The sequence below is a fragment of the Candida orthopsilosis genome (assembly GCF_000315875.1).
Source record: "Candida orthopsilosis Co 90-125, chromosome 5 draft sequence".
NCBI classification, from domain to species: Eukaryota; Fungi; Ascomycota; class Pichiomycetes; order Serinales; family Debaryomycetaceae; genus Lodderomyces; species Lodderomyces orthopsilosis.
Window position 1 is genome coordinate 1,307,017 of NC_018298.1, and position 13,625 is coordinate 1,320,641.

The following is a 13,625-nucleotide window of genomic DNA, read 5'->3' on the forward strand; positions in this document are numbered from 1 at the left end:
AGCAGGTAAACTGTTAGATGCGTATAAGATCAAATGTATTACTAACCATCATCAGCTGTGTTTATGTAAACCCATTTGTGAACCCACACGTATCTCCTGCTCTAGTGCCTATATACAATGAACTATTTCCTTGACACCGGGATATCTATTGTTCAAAAGGAATACTATAATACAGAGTAATGGATGTTACTCGTGGCTGTGTCTCGTTAGTGTCCTGTCGTATTTATCTCACGACATTGCAGATTTAGAGACTTCTACCACCATCAGATCTCATCCACTACTATTTTGTCGTCTATGCTCTTTTAAAGAACTGAATCCAGGTATTATAAACTCTAAACTACTAACAAAGAATAAAATAAAAAAACACACTATATACTATCCCATATTTGAATCTCCTTCTTTTTCAATATTAATCCCCATCGTCTTGGCTTTATTCAACAAAGATTCGTGATCTTGTTTCAACTTATCATTTTTTGACTCTAGGAACTTGATATATTCAATAGATTTAGCTAATATTGTCCCCTTGTTTAATTTTCTTGCTGGTTCTAACCCCTCCAAATCAATACTTTCAATTTCTTTATCGTCAAGAATCAGTAAATCAATACCTTCAAAATTGTTCAAATCTTCATTATCTGATAAACTTTCGTCACCACCCGTACCTCCTCCTGCGTAATTTGAATCATCAAGGTCGCCATTTTGTCTTTGAATACGTAATCGTTGTTTTTCTTGTAGTTTGCGTAATAGCAATACTTTTAAAGTGGGCACTGATTCTTGTAATGCATTGAATTTATTGTTGATTTTATTACGGTATCGTTGTTCAATTACATTATGGGCTGATTTGACTCTTGGGCGACCAGTATGACTTCTTCGCAAGAGACTTGCGCTTGAGACAGGAAGTGTGGTAGTGGCGAATGATGATGATAATGAAGATACACCTGGATTGAGTGGAGGTGCAGCTTGTGATGAATTGAATGAAGTTACTGAGTCTGTAGTGGTTGAATTAACGTCTTGTTTGATGTTGTTACCATTATTCGCTGGAAATTCTCTTCTCTTTTGTTTATTGACCAGGGGCACTCTTGAGGAAGGTGGTGGTGATGCAGATGGAGTAGTAGGTAATTGCCTCAATTCATCAGTTAATGGTGATAATGATGGTGACTTACTAACAGGACCAAAATTTTGTAATCTTGTTTTTGTCATTGTTGCAATTCCATTTGGTGGGATGGAGAGTGCTGAAGCTGATGATGTAGCTGAGGAGGACATACTGAAACCAGTAGCATTAACAGTTGGTGATTGGGCTCGGAAACTATTGTTGGACTCTTCATCCAAGCTTCCATTACTTGAAAGATCACCATGCTGGCTTGAAGTGTTGACACTTGTCATTTTTGCATCAATCCCAGGCATTAAGTTTCCACGTATTGGTTTGGATACTCCACTGGTGGGAGGGGTATTTTGTACAGTTAATGGCGATCCCAATGGAGTTGAAGATGATACATGTTGAGATGACTGTTGTTGTTGCTGTGGCCCCATGATACCATTATTCATGGTGGGGTCATATCCATTGGGAACCATGTCATTGGATTTAAACATCATAGTTCCATTACCCATGAAGCTTTGTTGTTGGAACTGATTACCATCAATATCATTACCGTGTATAGGTAACTCATTCTCCAATTGGGTGTAGTTTATTGCTGTTGCTGCATCTGCTGCCGTGGTGAATGGTACAACTTCATCTCCCAAATACTCCGTATTACTAGGCAACTCTCTGCAGCTGAAGTTGTTTTGTTGATATTCATTGGAAATAGATGTTGACGACGGTAAACTCAAAGCCTTGGCTCTTCCATTGATCATGTATTGCGGGAACGCGGGATTAAGTGTGAAATCAAACTCTTCTTGAAAACTAATACCGTTGTTGTTTTCCATATTTGTGTCGTCTATTTTCATTAAGTTGTCTGTGCTACACGCAAAACACGGGTTGTCTTCTATTTTCACGGGGTATTGTTGTCCTTGAAACGGTTGTTGCTGCTCTTCTTTGATTTGTAGTTGCATGGAACTGGGACTTTGTTGAGGCTCAGTGCTATTTGATGTAACACTCTGATTATCATCTTGAGTTTGTGTACACCTTGCCACACTTAAATGCCTATAATGTTGTGCATTCGGTGTTGGTGTAGAACCATTTTGAGAGGAATTTTGGTACAAATTTCCTTGTGGCCCACTATTTTGTCCATTTTGCAGCTGAAATTGTTGTTGTGGGCCCAACTGTAGCAGTTCTTGTTTTTGTTGTTCTAGCTGGTGTTGTTGTTGCTGCTGCTGCTGATGGTGATTATTATGATGATGTTGTTGGTCTAGTATCTGTTTATAATCTTTATCATACATTGTTGTTGTCAAATATGCATTATATTTACTATCCTTATACGTCATTGATGTAAATGCGTTATATATGGAGGAATAAAAATGATTGTGAATGATTATTCTATGGTTATGAGAAGGTCTTATTGTTTTTATAAACCCTTATTGTGAATAGTTTTTGTGATTTAAAGAGGTTGATTGTTTCTTTTCTCTCTTGAATTGGTGAGGAATGATGTTGATATAGTGTCAAAGTACAACTGATGTTAAAAAAAAAACCCTGGATAATATAACTCAGTATAATATCAATCAAAATTTATCTTGATGGAAGTGGGAGCAGGAGAAATAATAATGGATATTATATAGACACGTACTTCCTATGAATATATATATGCGTATTTATGTATATGTAACCAAAGGTATAAGATTTTTAAACTCCAAGAATAATTACCTGCTGTATCTATTGTGTATTATGGAACCCTAGGTTTTGTGATGACTACAACACGTAGTACAAAGAATAGAGGAGAAGAATGAAAAAAAAAAAAGAAAATTAAAGGCGGTGGTAACAAAAGAACAAGAAAAGAAAGTTTTACCCTTTTTGTCATCAGTGGTATGCTACTACCTGCGAGACCATAAATAAAATTATACCCGAATGTCATTTATCTGGGGAAACTAATACAAAAAGAAAAGAAGACCATTAGCATTCTTGGCCCTTTTAACCTTAGAAATGTTCGACATCAAGACAGATGAACAAACCTCAAGAGCTAGCTGCTAATGTGGTGGTGTATTACCGGTGTATATACCTTAGGAAGCAGACACTACTTCTGCTTAGTCTAATATATTACTAAAATTATGTAAATGAATAGGGTTTTCGTAAACTAGTAAAGGTTTTGCGCCCACTGTCCCAACAAAACCATACATATCTGACCGCATGGTATATCTGTTTCTCTTAAATGAAGATATACAAAAAGAAATTTGTCGTTTCGGTTGTAATACAAAGCGTGTTGTGTCAGTTAAGTGGCATCTCAATCACAAAATAACCTTCTCTGAGAGTAAAGAAACACAAAACACCCAGAAAAAAACATCAGTTTTGATCACTCCATTGCATCGTTAATTTGGTATCAAAAATTGAAACGTCGAAAAAAGAAACCCAACAAGAAATAAAGTTGGCATATGGGGCAGAGAATAGAATAAACTTTACTATATTTTGGTAGTTTACTGCAAGGCTAACGGGGAAAAGTCTGGTTATATAAGTTGATCATCTTTCGCCAGCCTCATTTTAAAAATTTTTCTCATTCCAAAAGTTTATATGAAATAAAGAAAGCATTGAAATACCATCTGCTTGGAATGAAGAGCAAACGTTTACTGAAAGATATTATAAATCCGGTTGAATTGACTGGTTATAAAATAAATCACAAGATTATTCTTCTTATATGTGTCAAAATCGGATCTTGATCCTTAAAAAGAAAGAAAAAATAAGTGAGCCAATGTGTCAAATTTATTCTGCTTACTAACTGATAGAAGTTTAGCTTTGCAACTATTTACTATGATGACTCAACAATCTCAGCTGGCTGCATTTGAAGATTGGTAACACTTCGCCTTCTCTTATTTTTAACCCTTTATGCAGAAACGTTGGGAAACCTTGTTTTTTAATTATCTCAATAGACATTGTGCATTGGCATTTAACTTATAAAACAAAATGTTACATTGTCTCTGGCTTTGTACACTTGCGAAGTTCACAAAGACATATAGGGGATTAAATTTATACTTCAATAATATGCTCTTTAAAATTTATAATGCAGATATTGTTGTAATATCACTTAGAGCTCACTAAGCACAACTGCTAAATACTTGTTATAGTGGACTTTTCTATAACATATGACTTTTGCACTACTAACATTAGTAAATAGGAAACCAAACGTCCAACTAGGCTGTGTAACATACAGTCAACTTCTTTTTTTGGTGGCTTGGAGTATGCTCGATGAAACGTGCAAGTTATATCTCCGGTATAACCAAGACTACGCCTCTCTTAGGCGACTTAAAATTTTTGCAGCATGCAAAATTTTGAACCCTGTGTTTAAAGTTTTCTAGATCTTTTCTTTTCTTGTTGTCTATGCGGAATTATGCACAGGCTGCAAAACAATCATACGATTGAATATGCACTGTCATGCAATTTATTTTTACACAAAGAATTAACGAGAAAATTCTTTTTAATTTCCGATTAACCCCACCAAAAAGCAATTATATATCACCGCTAAGCTCAAGAACGGCTGAAAAAATATACAGCCGATGTATTTCCAACTGGAATAGTCCATTTGAGTGAATTTGTAAGCAGTGCTGATTCTTTTCTCTACTGTTTTCATTATTTGGGAAAATTCGTTAACCCTCACCGATGCACTTTTAGTCAAAATTCAAATGTGCATGTTTGTGAAAATGCATTATGCTAGTGCGGTGCTTGCATTATTTTAGCCAATTAAGTTAAAAGAAAGCAGAGAGTCTCATAACCATCTAACCATTGTAATTCGAAACAGATCTTCCCTCTTTGTTTATACAACTTAACAAAGAGTTGATCGCTTCTGACTAACACTTGGTTTGTATACCATTAAAATCGCTCTCAAAAGGGAAATAATAGAGCGGAAGTTTATTTTTTTGATTTTCGTGTCGGCTCTTACTGCAAATGAAATGCCCGCTTTGGAACTCTTCGCTTGTTTACGCACACGATTCCTTTTTGCCAATGTTGGCTCTTACCTGCACCTGTAACAATCAATTATCTTACATAATAGGTTCCGATCGTCTATTCACACATTGGAAATCTTATCTAAAACAGGGAAAAACCAGCACAGGAAAATCTAATATGCAGTTTGTATTTTCTAGTTGAATATATTTAAACACTTATTAATAAAGTTACAACAGTTGCAGGTAAGTCAATGTCCGTAAAAAAGGTTTGTTGTACTGTAAAACACTTGTTTAATCTATAATGTTTTGTTTAAGCTTTATATTGGTAGCGATTGACTTAGACCCTCAAAGATGATCATCGATGTCAAAAAAAAATATTAATCAGAAAAGCACATATACTTAGGTCGTTCCTCATATAGTTTCACTAGTCCATTATGTCCGAGCTACATTATTTATGCAAATTCCCACAACGTCCAATAACTAATGCATACATTGATAACCTAAAGTACTATCTAAAAAATGGAATTCCAGCAACATACACCGTTGAAGAAGCATACAATTACACCAATAATATTGAAGAAGAGCCAACGACAACTACAACTCCACTACATTTGATATGTACACATGTGCCAAAAGATGCTACTCCAGATGAAGCGGCGATTGTTTCCCAACTCGTTGAAATTCTCTTTGAATATGGTGCGGGATGGTCTTTTACCGACATCAATAATAATACCCCTGGTTGTATTTTGATTGAACGGGGGTTGCAACATTTGCCTATTTATCAACAAATTGTGGAAGCTGGAGTGAGAGCTGAATTGTTGTTACGGAAGGTTGGAGAGTATGATATGGAGGTGATTAGTGATACTGAAGATTTAGATCACGAAGCAATTGTAGGTGAAAAAGAAGTGACGGAGGTTACGAAAGATACTGTGACCGAGGAAACTACGACAGACCAAATCAAGTTAGAGCCCAATGCTGTACAAGTAGATCAAGATGATGAACCAGATGCTCCATCCCAAAACCAACAATCATACCTCAACACCAAGCTCGAATACATTGACGATGCATTAGTCACCAAAGATAGGAAAGATGGAGTCATGATGTCATGGGAATCAGATATAATGAAACTTGGTGCAGATACGTTATTCAAAGGAGCATATATTGAAGAAAATGAACTTGATTCGGAAATCAATGTTTTAAATATTGGTTTCGGTATGGGGATTATCGATACCATGATCCAAGATAAACATCCCACGATGCATTATATATGTGAGGCTCATCCTGATGTTCTAGAGAAATTAAAAACTGACGGATGGTTTGATAAATTAAATGTGAAAATACTCCCCGGTAGATGGCAAGATCAACTCCCCAAACTACTAAACGAGGGCGTATTTTTCAATGGGATTTATTACGATACATTTTCAGAACATTATTCTGATATGTTGGACTTATTTGATTTAATAGTGGGGTTGCTCAAACCACACGGTGTTTTCTCATTCTTTAATGGGTTGGGTGCTGATAGACAAGTGATTTATCAAGTTTATCAGAAATTGGTGGAATTGGATTTGGAAAACTATGGATTACAATGTAAATTCATTGATGTTGATGTTCCTGGGACCTTATTTAAAGGAGACAAGAAGAGCGACGATGAAGATGGAAGTGTATGGGATAATGTAAAGAGAAGTTACTGGTCTTGTCCTACATACTATCACCCAGAAATAAAATTTATAGACTTTTGATACATTATATGTATATATATAACTTATAAGTAATTACCCTCCCCCAATTGCATCTACACCAGTACCGATTTCTCCGTCTCTATATTACATCCCAATCCCATAAATGCTTCATCCAAAGCTCGTTCAAACACATTAGTAATCCTCCATCCAGCACCAAGGTATTCTTTGTTTTTAGCTAATCCAAATACATATGGATCATGATAACTTCCTTTTGAAGCGTTTTCAATATCCATAATTTCATCAATTGTTTGTGGAATATGCAACAATTGGTATTTCTTATGTATTTCACGATCACCTTGAAATGGAGTAAAGGGAATCGTAGTCGAATCATCCTCTTTTGTGTTACTTTTTGCTAATGGATTAGTTTGGTTAAATTGTTGTTCCAATTGACTATTAATCTGTTGCAATTGTCGTTTCCGTTGTGAATTACGTTTAGTCAATTGCGACTGCTGTTGTTTAATCAATTCTTCGCTTGTCATTGAACTATTTGCCATTCGATCTAGGAGATCCTGTTGTTGCAATTTAGTAAATTCCAAATCTTCCAATTCCATACGTTTTTGAATTTTGAGTTTTTCTTGTTTTAATCGCTCCATTGCATCTTGATACTTTATTAAATCTGCACTCTTTTGAGATTCTCTCATGTTTTTTTCAATAATTTCTATTCGATGATCTTGTTCATATTGAGCTAACTCTGCCTCAGTTTGCTCAACATCAATGCCATTACTTAACTTGAAAACTATTTCTTCAATGTTTTCCAAATACTGATTGTATTCCTTTAAATCAGGGAAATCTTCTTCAGTTTTGTTGTATATTGCACCTACTTTACGTCTGATATCAATCTCCTTTTCAATAACTAAATTTTCAAATATTTGTTGTTTAAATTTATTCTTTCGAAGAATTTTACCACATTTAGGGTACGGACATGGAGCAGGACCTAATGAGAATATTCTATCAACGCATGATTCACATATTTTGTGGTAACATTCTGGGTTAATAAGGAATTTCATATTGGGAGACAAGTATTTGTCAGTTTTGCAAATGGGACACATGTCCTTTAGCTGATCATCTAGGGAGGAGTTAGTATGACTGTGTTGCGTAGATGTATTAAATTTGTACAAACCTTCTGATATCTGAAGCATTTTGATGGCGTAGTAGGATTAAATGTGATGTGGCTAGGATGTGATGATTGATTAGAAATGTAATTTGATATCTGACGGATTTTAGTGCGATACTTATATGCAGAATGCACGTGATAACACGGGAATTACACCAACTATGTACAAAGATTTACCCAAATTGACTGTAAGCTGTAAGAGGCCTTGAAAGCGCTCCAATAACTATTAGGCTAAGGTGACCCAAACATAGTTCATCTGTGCTTAATTGATGAGAGCCGACTCCCTATGACTCCAAATCGAGACGTGATCAACTTCAACTCATGGTTATACTAGACATTTCTAATACGAGCTGTTCAAATTGATCTCGTATACATAGTATCGGTTCATATCTTCTCCTTTGTCACCAACGATCTATGAAAGACTAGTAAGGTTGTGCTTGTGTGTGTCTTGGTCTAAATCGGTATTTTGGTAGCGCATAGTTTGTAATTGACACAAAATCTAAAAAGCGATTAGTACATCAAAAAAAAGGGGCATAAACCAGCCAGATTTCATTCGACTACGTAGTATGGAGTATTTAATGGCAAAGTATAGCTGTTGTGAGAGATGCCACCGCTTCTGTAATGTTTTTTTTCTTCCTGTATAAGCAATTTAGGTTTTGATTAATGTGCATACCAATTGAAAATTACACGAGACTCAAAAACCGAAAAACCAAAAGAAGAAAAAACCAAATAGGAACAGACAGACAGACAAAAAACAAAACAGACAGAAACATAGAGCCAACGGACCAAAATAAGTAGAAAAGAAAAAAAAATTACAATTCCATTAAGAACCATCAACAACAAGAACAGTTATAATTCTAGACGTGTTTAATACTGCTATAACAACTACAACAACTACAACAACTGAAACAACTGCAACTATATATCACTACACTACTTGACTTTGGAAACTACCACTTGTGCATTTGGCCAATTGAAATATAGTTATACATACCACTTCAATTCCCTTTTGGTACATTCGATAAACAAAACAACCGAGGATAAATAACCGCAGTACTATATCCCACATGTCAAAACAAGACAAGCGTAATGAGGCTTCACGCTCATTTTCACTGCAATCTAATAGGTCTTTCAGTAACAATTCATCACCATCTGTATCACGTATCAATTCGGCAGGTCCACTAAATATGACCAATTTTAATAAACAAAGTTCACCAAAAGATCACCTATTTTATAAAAGTGAAGCTTTGAAGAGTAGGTTGCAAAAGATTGATGGAATGGCACCGTTTTTAGATTTAGCATTCAATAAAGCTGAAAAATTATGTGAACAACAATCGTTATCCCTAGCCCAAGAAAAGAATACAGAGTCAATGAGTAGATTATCAATGTCTTCTGTTAGTTCACATGGAAGTGGAACACTAACTACAAACAACACAAATAGGACCAGTGGTTCTCAGGGAAGTGGCAATAGTCTAACTGATAGTCTTTTGACATTTACTGCCGGGGTATTACCACTTAATATAAGTGTTGATTCAGCAACGCAATTGTGGCAATTATTTCAACAAGGAGCTCCCTTATGTCTCATATTTAATGAGATCTCATCTGATCATAAACTAGCGGTGGTGAGTTCAGATGATCAACGTGTGTGCAAGAAATCAGTCTATGAATTCATCATTGCCATGAAGGTGCATTTAAAATTTGAAGATGATGATTTATTTACTATATCGAATGTGTTTTCTGATAGTACGCAGGACTTACTAAAAATTATCACTGTGGTGAATAAACTCCTTGATGGGAAAGCAACAGAGGATTCCGATATGAATGTTGATGTACAAATTACCAATGAACGATCAAAAGTGTTTCGAGAAATCATAGAAACTGAAAGAAAATATGTTTCAGATTTGGAGTTGATGGTTACTTATAAAAACCAATTGGTTGATGCAGAGTTACTCTCATCAGAGCAAATTCACACCCTTTTTCCCAATCTTAATGAAGTTGTCGATTTCCAAAGACGGTTCTTAAATGGACTTGAATGTAATATAAATGTACCTGTGAGGTATCAGAGGATAGGATCAGTATTTATTCATGCAAGTTTGGGGCCATTCAAAACTTATGAACCATGGACGATAGGACAACTTACAGCCATTGAGCTTATCAATAAAGAGGCAACAAATCTTAAAAAGTCATCCAATTTAATTGACCCTGGATTTGAGCTACAATCATATATCCTCAAGCCAATCCAAAGATTATGTAAATATCCATTACTTTTGAAAGAGCTAATTAAAACATCACAAGAGGATTTCAGTTCCACAGATGATCTACTGGATGCTGCCTTTGCGTCCCATAATGAGCTTTTAGCTGCACAAGAAGCAATGAAAGAAGTTGCTAATAGAGTCAATGAAGCACAAAGAAGAGCTGAAAATGTGGAGTATTTGCGCAAACTAGTGGAGCGGGTAAAGAATTGGCGTGGGTTCAATTTGAAAGACCAAGGGGAGTTGCTCTATCATGGTATAGTTGGAGTACGAGATGCTGATACCGAAAAGGAATATGTTGCCTACTTATTTGAAAAGATAATCTTTTTTTTCATCGAACTGGATAAAGATAAAGAAAAACATGAAAAGAAGTTTAAACTTGGGTTGAGGAAGGTCTCGGGTGCTGGATTAAGCTCGTCGACAGCAAATTTACTAGAGTCCATCAACAACGGCACCAACGATTCCAGTCCATTGGAACTAAAAGGAAGAGTGTATATCCTGGAGATATACAACATCAGTGCTTCATCAAATCACGGATACACATTGGTCATTTCATGGTCAGGCAAAAAGGAAAGTGGATCATTCAAATTACGTTATCGTAATGAAGAAACTAGAAACCAATGGGAACAATGTTTACGCAACTTGAAAACAAATGAAATGAATTTCCATCTTAGCAAGAAATTACGTGATTCACAATCTTCCGTCAATACCAATGATTCATCAATTTATGATTACAATGGATCACACAACACCACTGCTGAGTCACCACAACAATTTTACTCAGGACAACAACGACACTACTCTTCCTCATCAACTTATAGTATGATGCAACCAAACTCACGCGTCAAATCGGGAGAACTATCACGAATCTCATCAACAGGATCTAATTCAAACGTACATTCAACTGCATCAACAACCCCATCATCAACATCAGCGCCCAATTTGCCCCTTTTTGACATCAAAGTTAAACTTATCTACAATAGACTCGAACTACCTGATCCTTTAATCGTGTCGAACCAAACTAGGTTTAATGAATTGTATCAAAAGATATCAGGGAAAATTGCTACCAGTGAATTGATTTCGGAGGATATTTTGGTTAGTAAATTACGATATAAAGATGAAGATGGCGATTTTGTTGTTATGGATCTGAATGAAGATTGGAATTTGGCTATTGATGATTTAGGTGATGGACGTAGTTTGACTATTTGGGTGTCTTAGATATAGATAGATTTTAGAGGTTATTGATATTTAGATGAGTTGACATTTTGTTTACTGGTGCATATGTTGTAGAGAAAAGAAGCACGGATATTTCAAGACGATTGTAGACAATACAATCAAGAGTAATAGAAGTTGTCTATTGGTGTTGATTTCCTAAACTAGGTTACAAAAGTGTGAAGTTTGTGGTTATAGTGACTGAAGAAAAAAACACAATATGAATTAACATAACTGATTTAAAAGATAAAACAAAAGCTTCATCGTCAACGATTCGCTCCCTCTTTCTTGGCTCTTCTTTCACTCTACACTAGGGTTTGCAGTCTCGATGAGTTGAATTATAGTTACAAAACTGAAATTATTGTTTTTGAGAGAGAGGAGTCTCTTCCACGGGGACTTTCTTCTATCATTTTTGAGTATTTTAAAATAGTTTATCGAATCGTCCATACTGTAGGGAAAGAGTTGTTACTTATCCAAATAATCACAACAAACAATTTGTTTCAAAGGTAGTCGCCCTTTCATGCAAAATGGAGATTTTACAATTGGAATTGTATATTCATCGATTAGATTCCCCGGTGTTTGTGTATTAATCAAAATATTTTATGCTTCTAGCATGTCCTTTCGTTGGCTTTAGCTAATGAAGGGCTTACTTGATCGATATACTTTCGATGGGTTTTAGATTTCTTTAATCCCCTCAGTAATCTCCAACTTGATACTTTACACCGCTTACCAAGTTGCCATTTTTCGCTGGTTTGAAGAGATGTATATGCATATGTGAGTTACTTCTAGAAGAAAGAGCTAACAGCAACTCTACTGGCTCCTGTCCAATAACTGGAGCAAAAGCTTTTCACTACTCGATGTCCTTCCTGAATGTCTCGTTGAATATTGTTTTTGTATTTAGCAGTTGCGGTTGCAGTTCTCTCTTTAACTACTCGAACTCATCTTCACTTTAAGGAAACAATCATATTCTTTACTGCTGATTAGAATGACGAAACCTTACTTCTCAAAGGTAAAACTACAGAGAAATTTTTGCGTACTACCAACTTGAATAGAAAATGGTGAATAAGTTGAACCTCCTCAAGATTATACCACATTCCAAAAGACCTACTAGCATTTAGAACTTAAGCAAACACTTTGTTAATAATATCACTCTTAGCGTACACATTTTAGCTTTTTGAGTCGCTTCTAAGATGTCGAACTCAAAATACATGGAAAAACAAATAGTAGCTGTTCAATTTGTATTTCTGCACCAAAACTTTTTGTGTAAATTATTTAGATGTTACAAAGTCTATTGGTATGAAGGAGACAGATCCTGTTGGCATTTCTGCATGTATCCCAAAATCACGAAAAAAGTGTGGGTGGTAAAAGGAAAACATGAAATCAGCTGTGTAAACCAGATCGTACATTGGCGTTAATTTACAAGGGGCTTTGGTTGAGTTATTTGATTATATGATAGGTATAACATCGCTTTCCTGTTTACCGAATACGTTGCTATGACGCGTTCAAATTTGTTCCAAAATATTCTTAAAGGTTGAATGGATCAAGGTGCTTATGAAAAAAGGTTCAACTGTTTGAAAGATAATCACTATTTTACAATATAAGACGATGGTGGTATTATTACATTCGGTTTAGCTTGTTCTAACTAGTTTGCCTTTTACATATTGGTCAAGTTATGGTGTACTTGCAGTGGTATGATCCTTATCGCTATAAAAGACGTAATGAGATTCTTATTTCTACGGTAACAGAGTGCAAAATTGTCTTATCAGGGGAGACATATGAATACTTTGTAATAATCAAGGTTATCTCCGTGAGGTAACCACTACCGCTTATTATTATGAAGTTGTATGAGTTGTTCACAATATTGCGTTAAAATAGTTTGTTTGCAATGAACCCCTTGAAGAGTTTTCTCTTCTGGATACCAGAATTAGTCTTTGAATGTCTAAATTATATGGAATGATGTATACCAAATGCACTATTCTTCATTGGGATTTGTTTCTTGCTTAAAAGATTTTGTTCTTTGATCAAACCCCTACGGAGATGTTATACCTAAGAGCTATACACGACTATATATGGTAAAAACATCGATGGGTATGGTCAAAAGAAGCATTAAAATGCAAGTGCATTGTGATTGACAATGTTTCGCTGATGTTAGAAACTATAACGTGTAGCTATATCCAGCATACATGACTGTTGAGAGATAAGAAGGCAAAACAAAGAAAAAATAGAGAAACATTTAAAAGAATTACGAATATATTGAAGTAAATTATATATACTCTCTAAATGAAGCTA

General features: G+C 35.4%; 4 protein-coding genes across 4 annotated transcripts, besides 1 other annotated feature; 2 read left to right on the forward strand and 2 right to left on the reverse strand. All coding sequences in view use genetic code 12, as the record gives it.

The window, feature by feature from the left end:
• Positions 1-375: 375 nt before the first annotated feature.
• CORT_0E05910 (hypothetical protein) lies at positions 376-2,418 on the reverse strand (the record flags this gene model as incomplete). The annotated part of the gene is made up of 1 exon (XM_003870255.1): positions 376-2,418. One exon carries the CDS (start codon positions 2,416-2,418, stop codon positions 376-378), a length of 2,043 nt encoding a protein of 680 aa, XP_003870304.1.
• A 3,035-nt stretch (positions 2,419-5,453) lies between these two features.
• On the forward strand, positions 5,454-6,758 carry CORT_0E05920 (Rmt2 minor protein arginine methyltransferases (PRMT); the record flags this gene model as incomplete). The annotated part of the gene is made up of 1 exon (XM_003870256.1): positions 5,454-6,758. One exon carries the CDS (start codon positions 5,454-5,456, stop codon positions 6,756-6,758), a length of 1,305 nt encoding a protein of 434 aa, XP_003870305.1.
• A 53-nt stretch (positions 6,759-6,811) lies between these two features.
• Positions 6,812-7,897, reverse strand: CORT_0E05930 (Tfb3 transcription factor isoforms A and B; the record flags this gene model as incomplete). Its single annotated transcript, XM_003870257.1, has 2 exons — positions 6,812-7,824; positions 7,879-7,897. The coding sequence occupies 2 exons, from the start codon at positions 7,895-7,897 to the stop codon at positions 6,812-6,814; spliced, it is 1,032 nt and encodes a 343-aa protein (XP_003870306.1).
• Positions 6,812-7,897: a sequence feature (CORT_0E05931).
• A 1,042-nt stretch (positions 7,898-8,939) lies between these two features.
• Positions 8,940-11,342, forward strand: CORT_0E05940 (Cdc24 GDP-GTP exchange factor; the record flags this gene model as incomplete). The annotated part of the gene is made up of 1 exon (XM_003870258.1): positions 8,940-11,342. The coding sequence occupies one exon, from the start codon at positions 8,940-8,942 to the stop codon at positions 11,340-11,342; it is 2,403 nt and encodes an 800-aa protein (XP_003870307.1).
• Between the last annotated feature and the right edge of the window lie 2,283 nt (positions 11,343-13,625).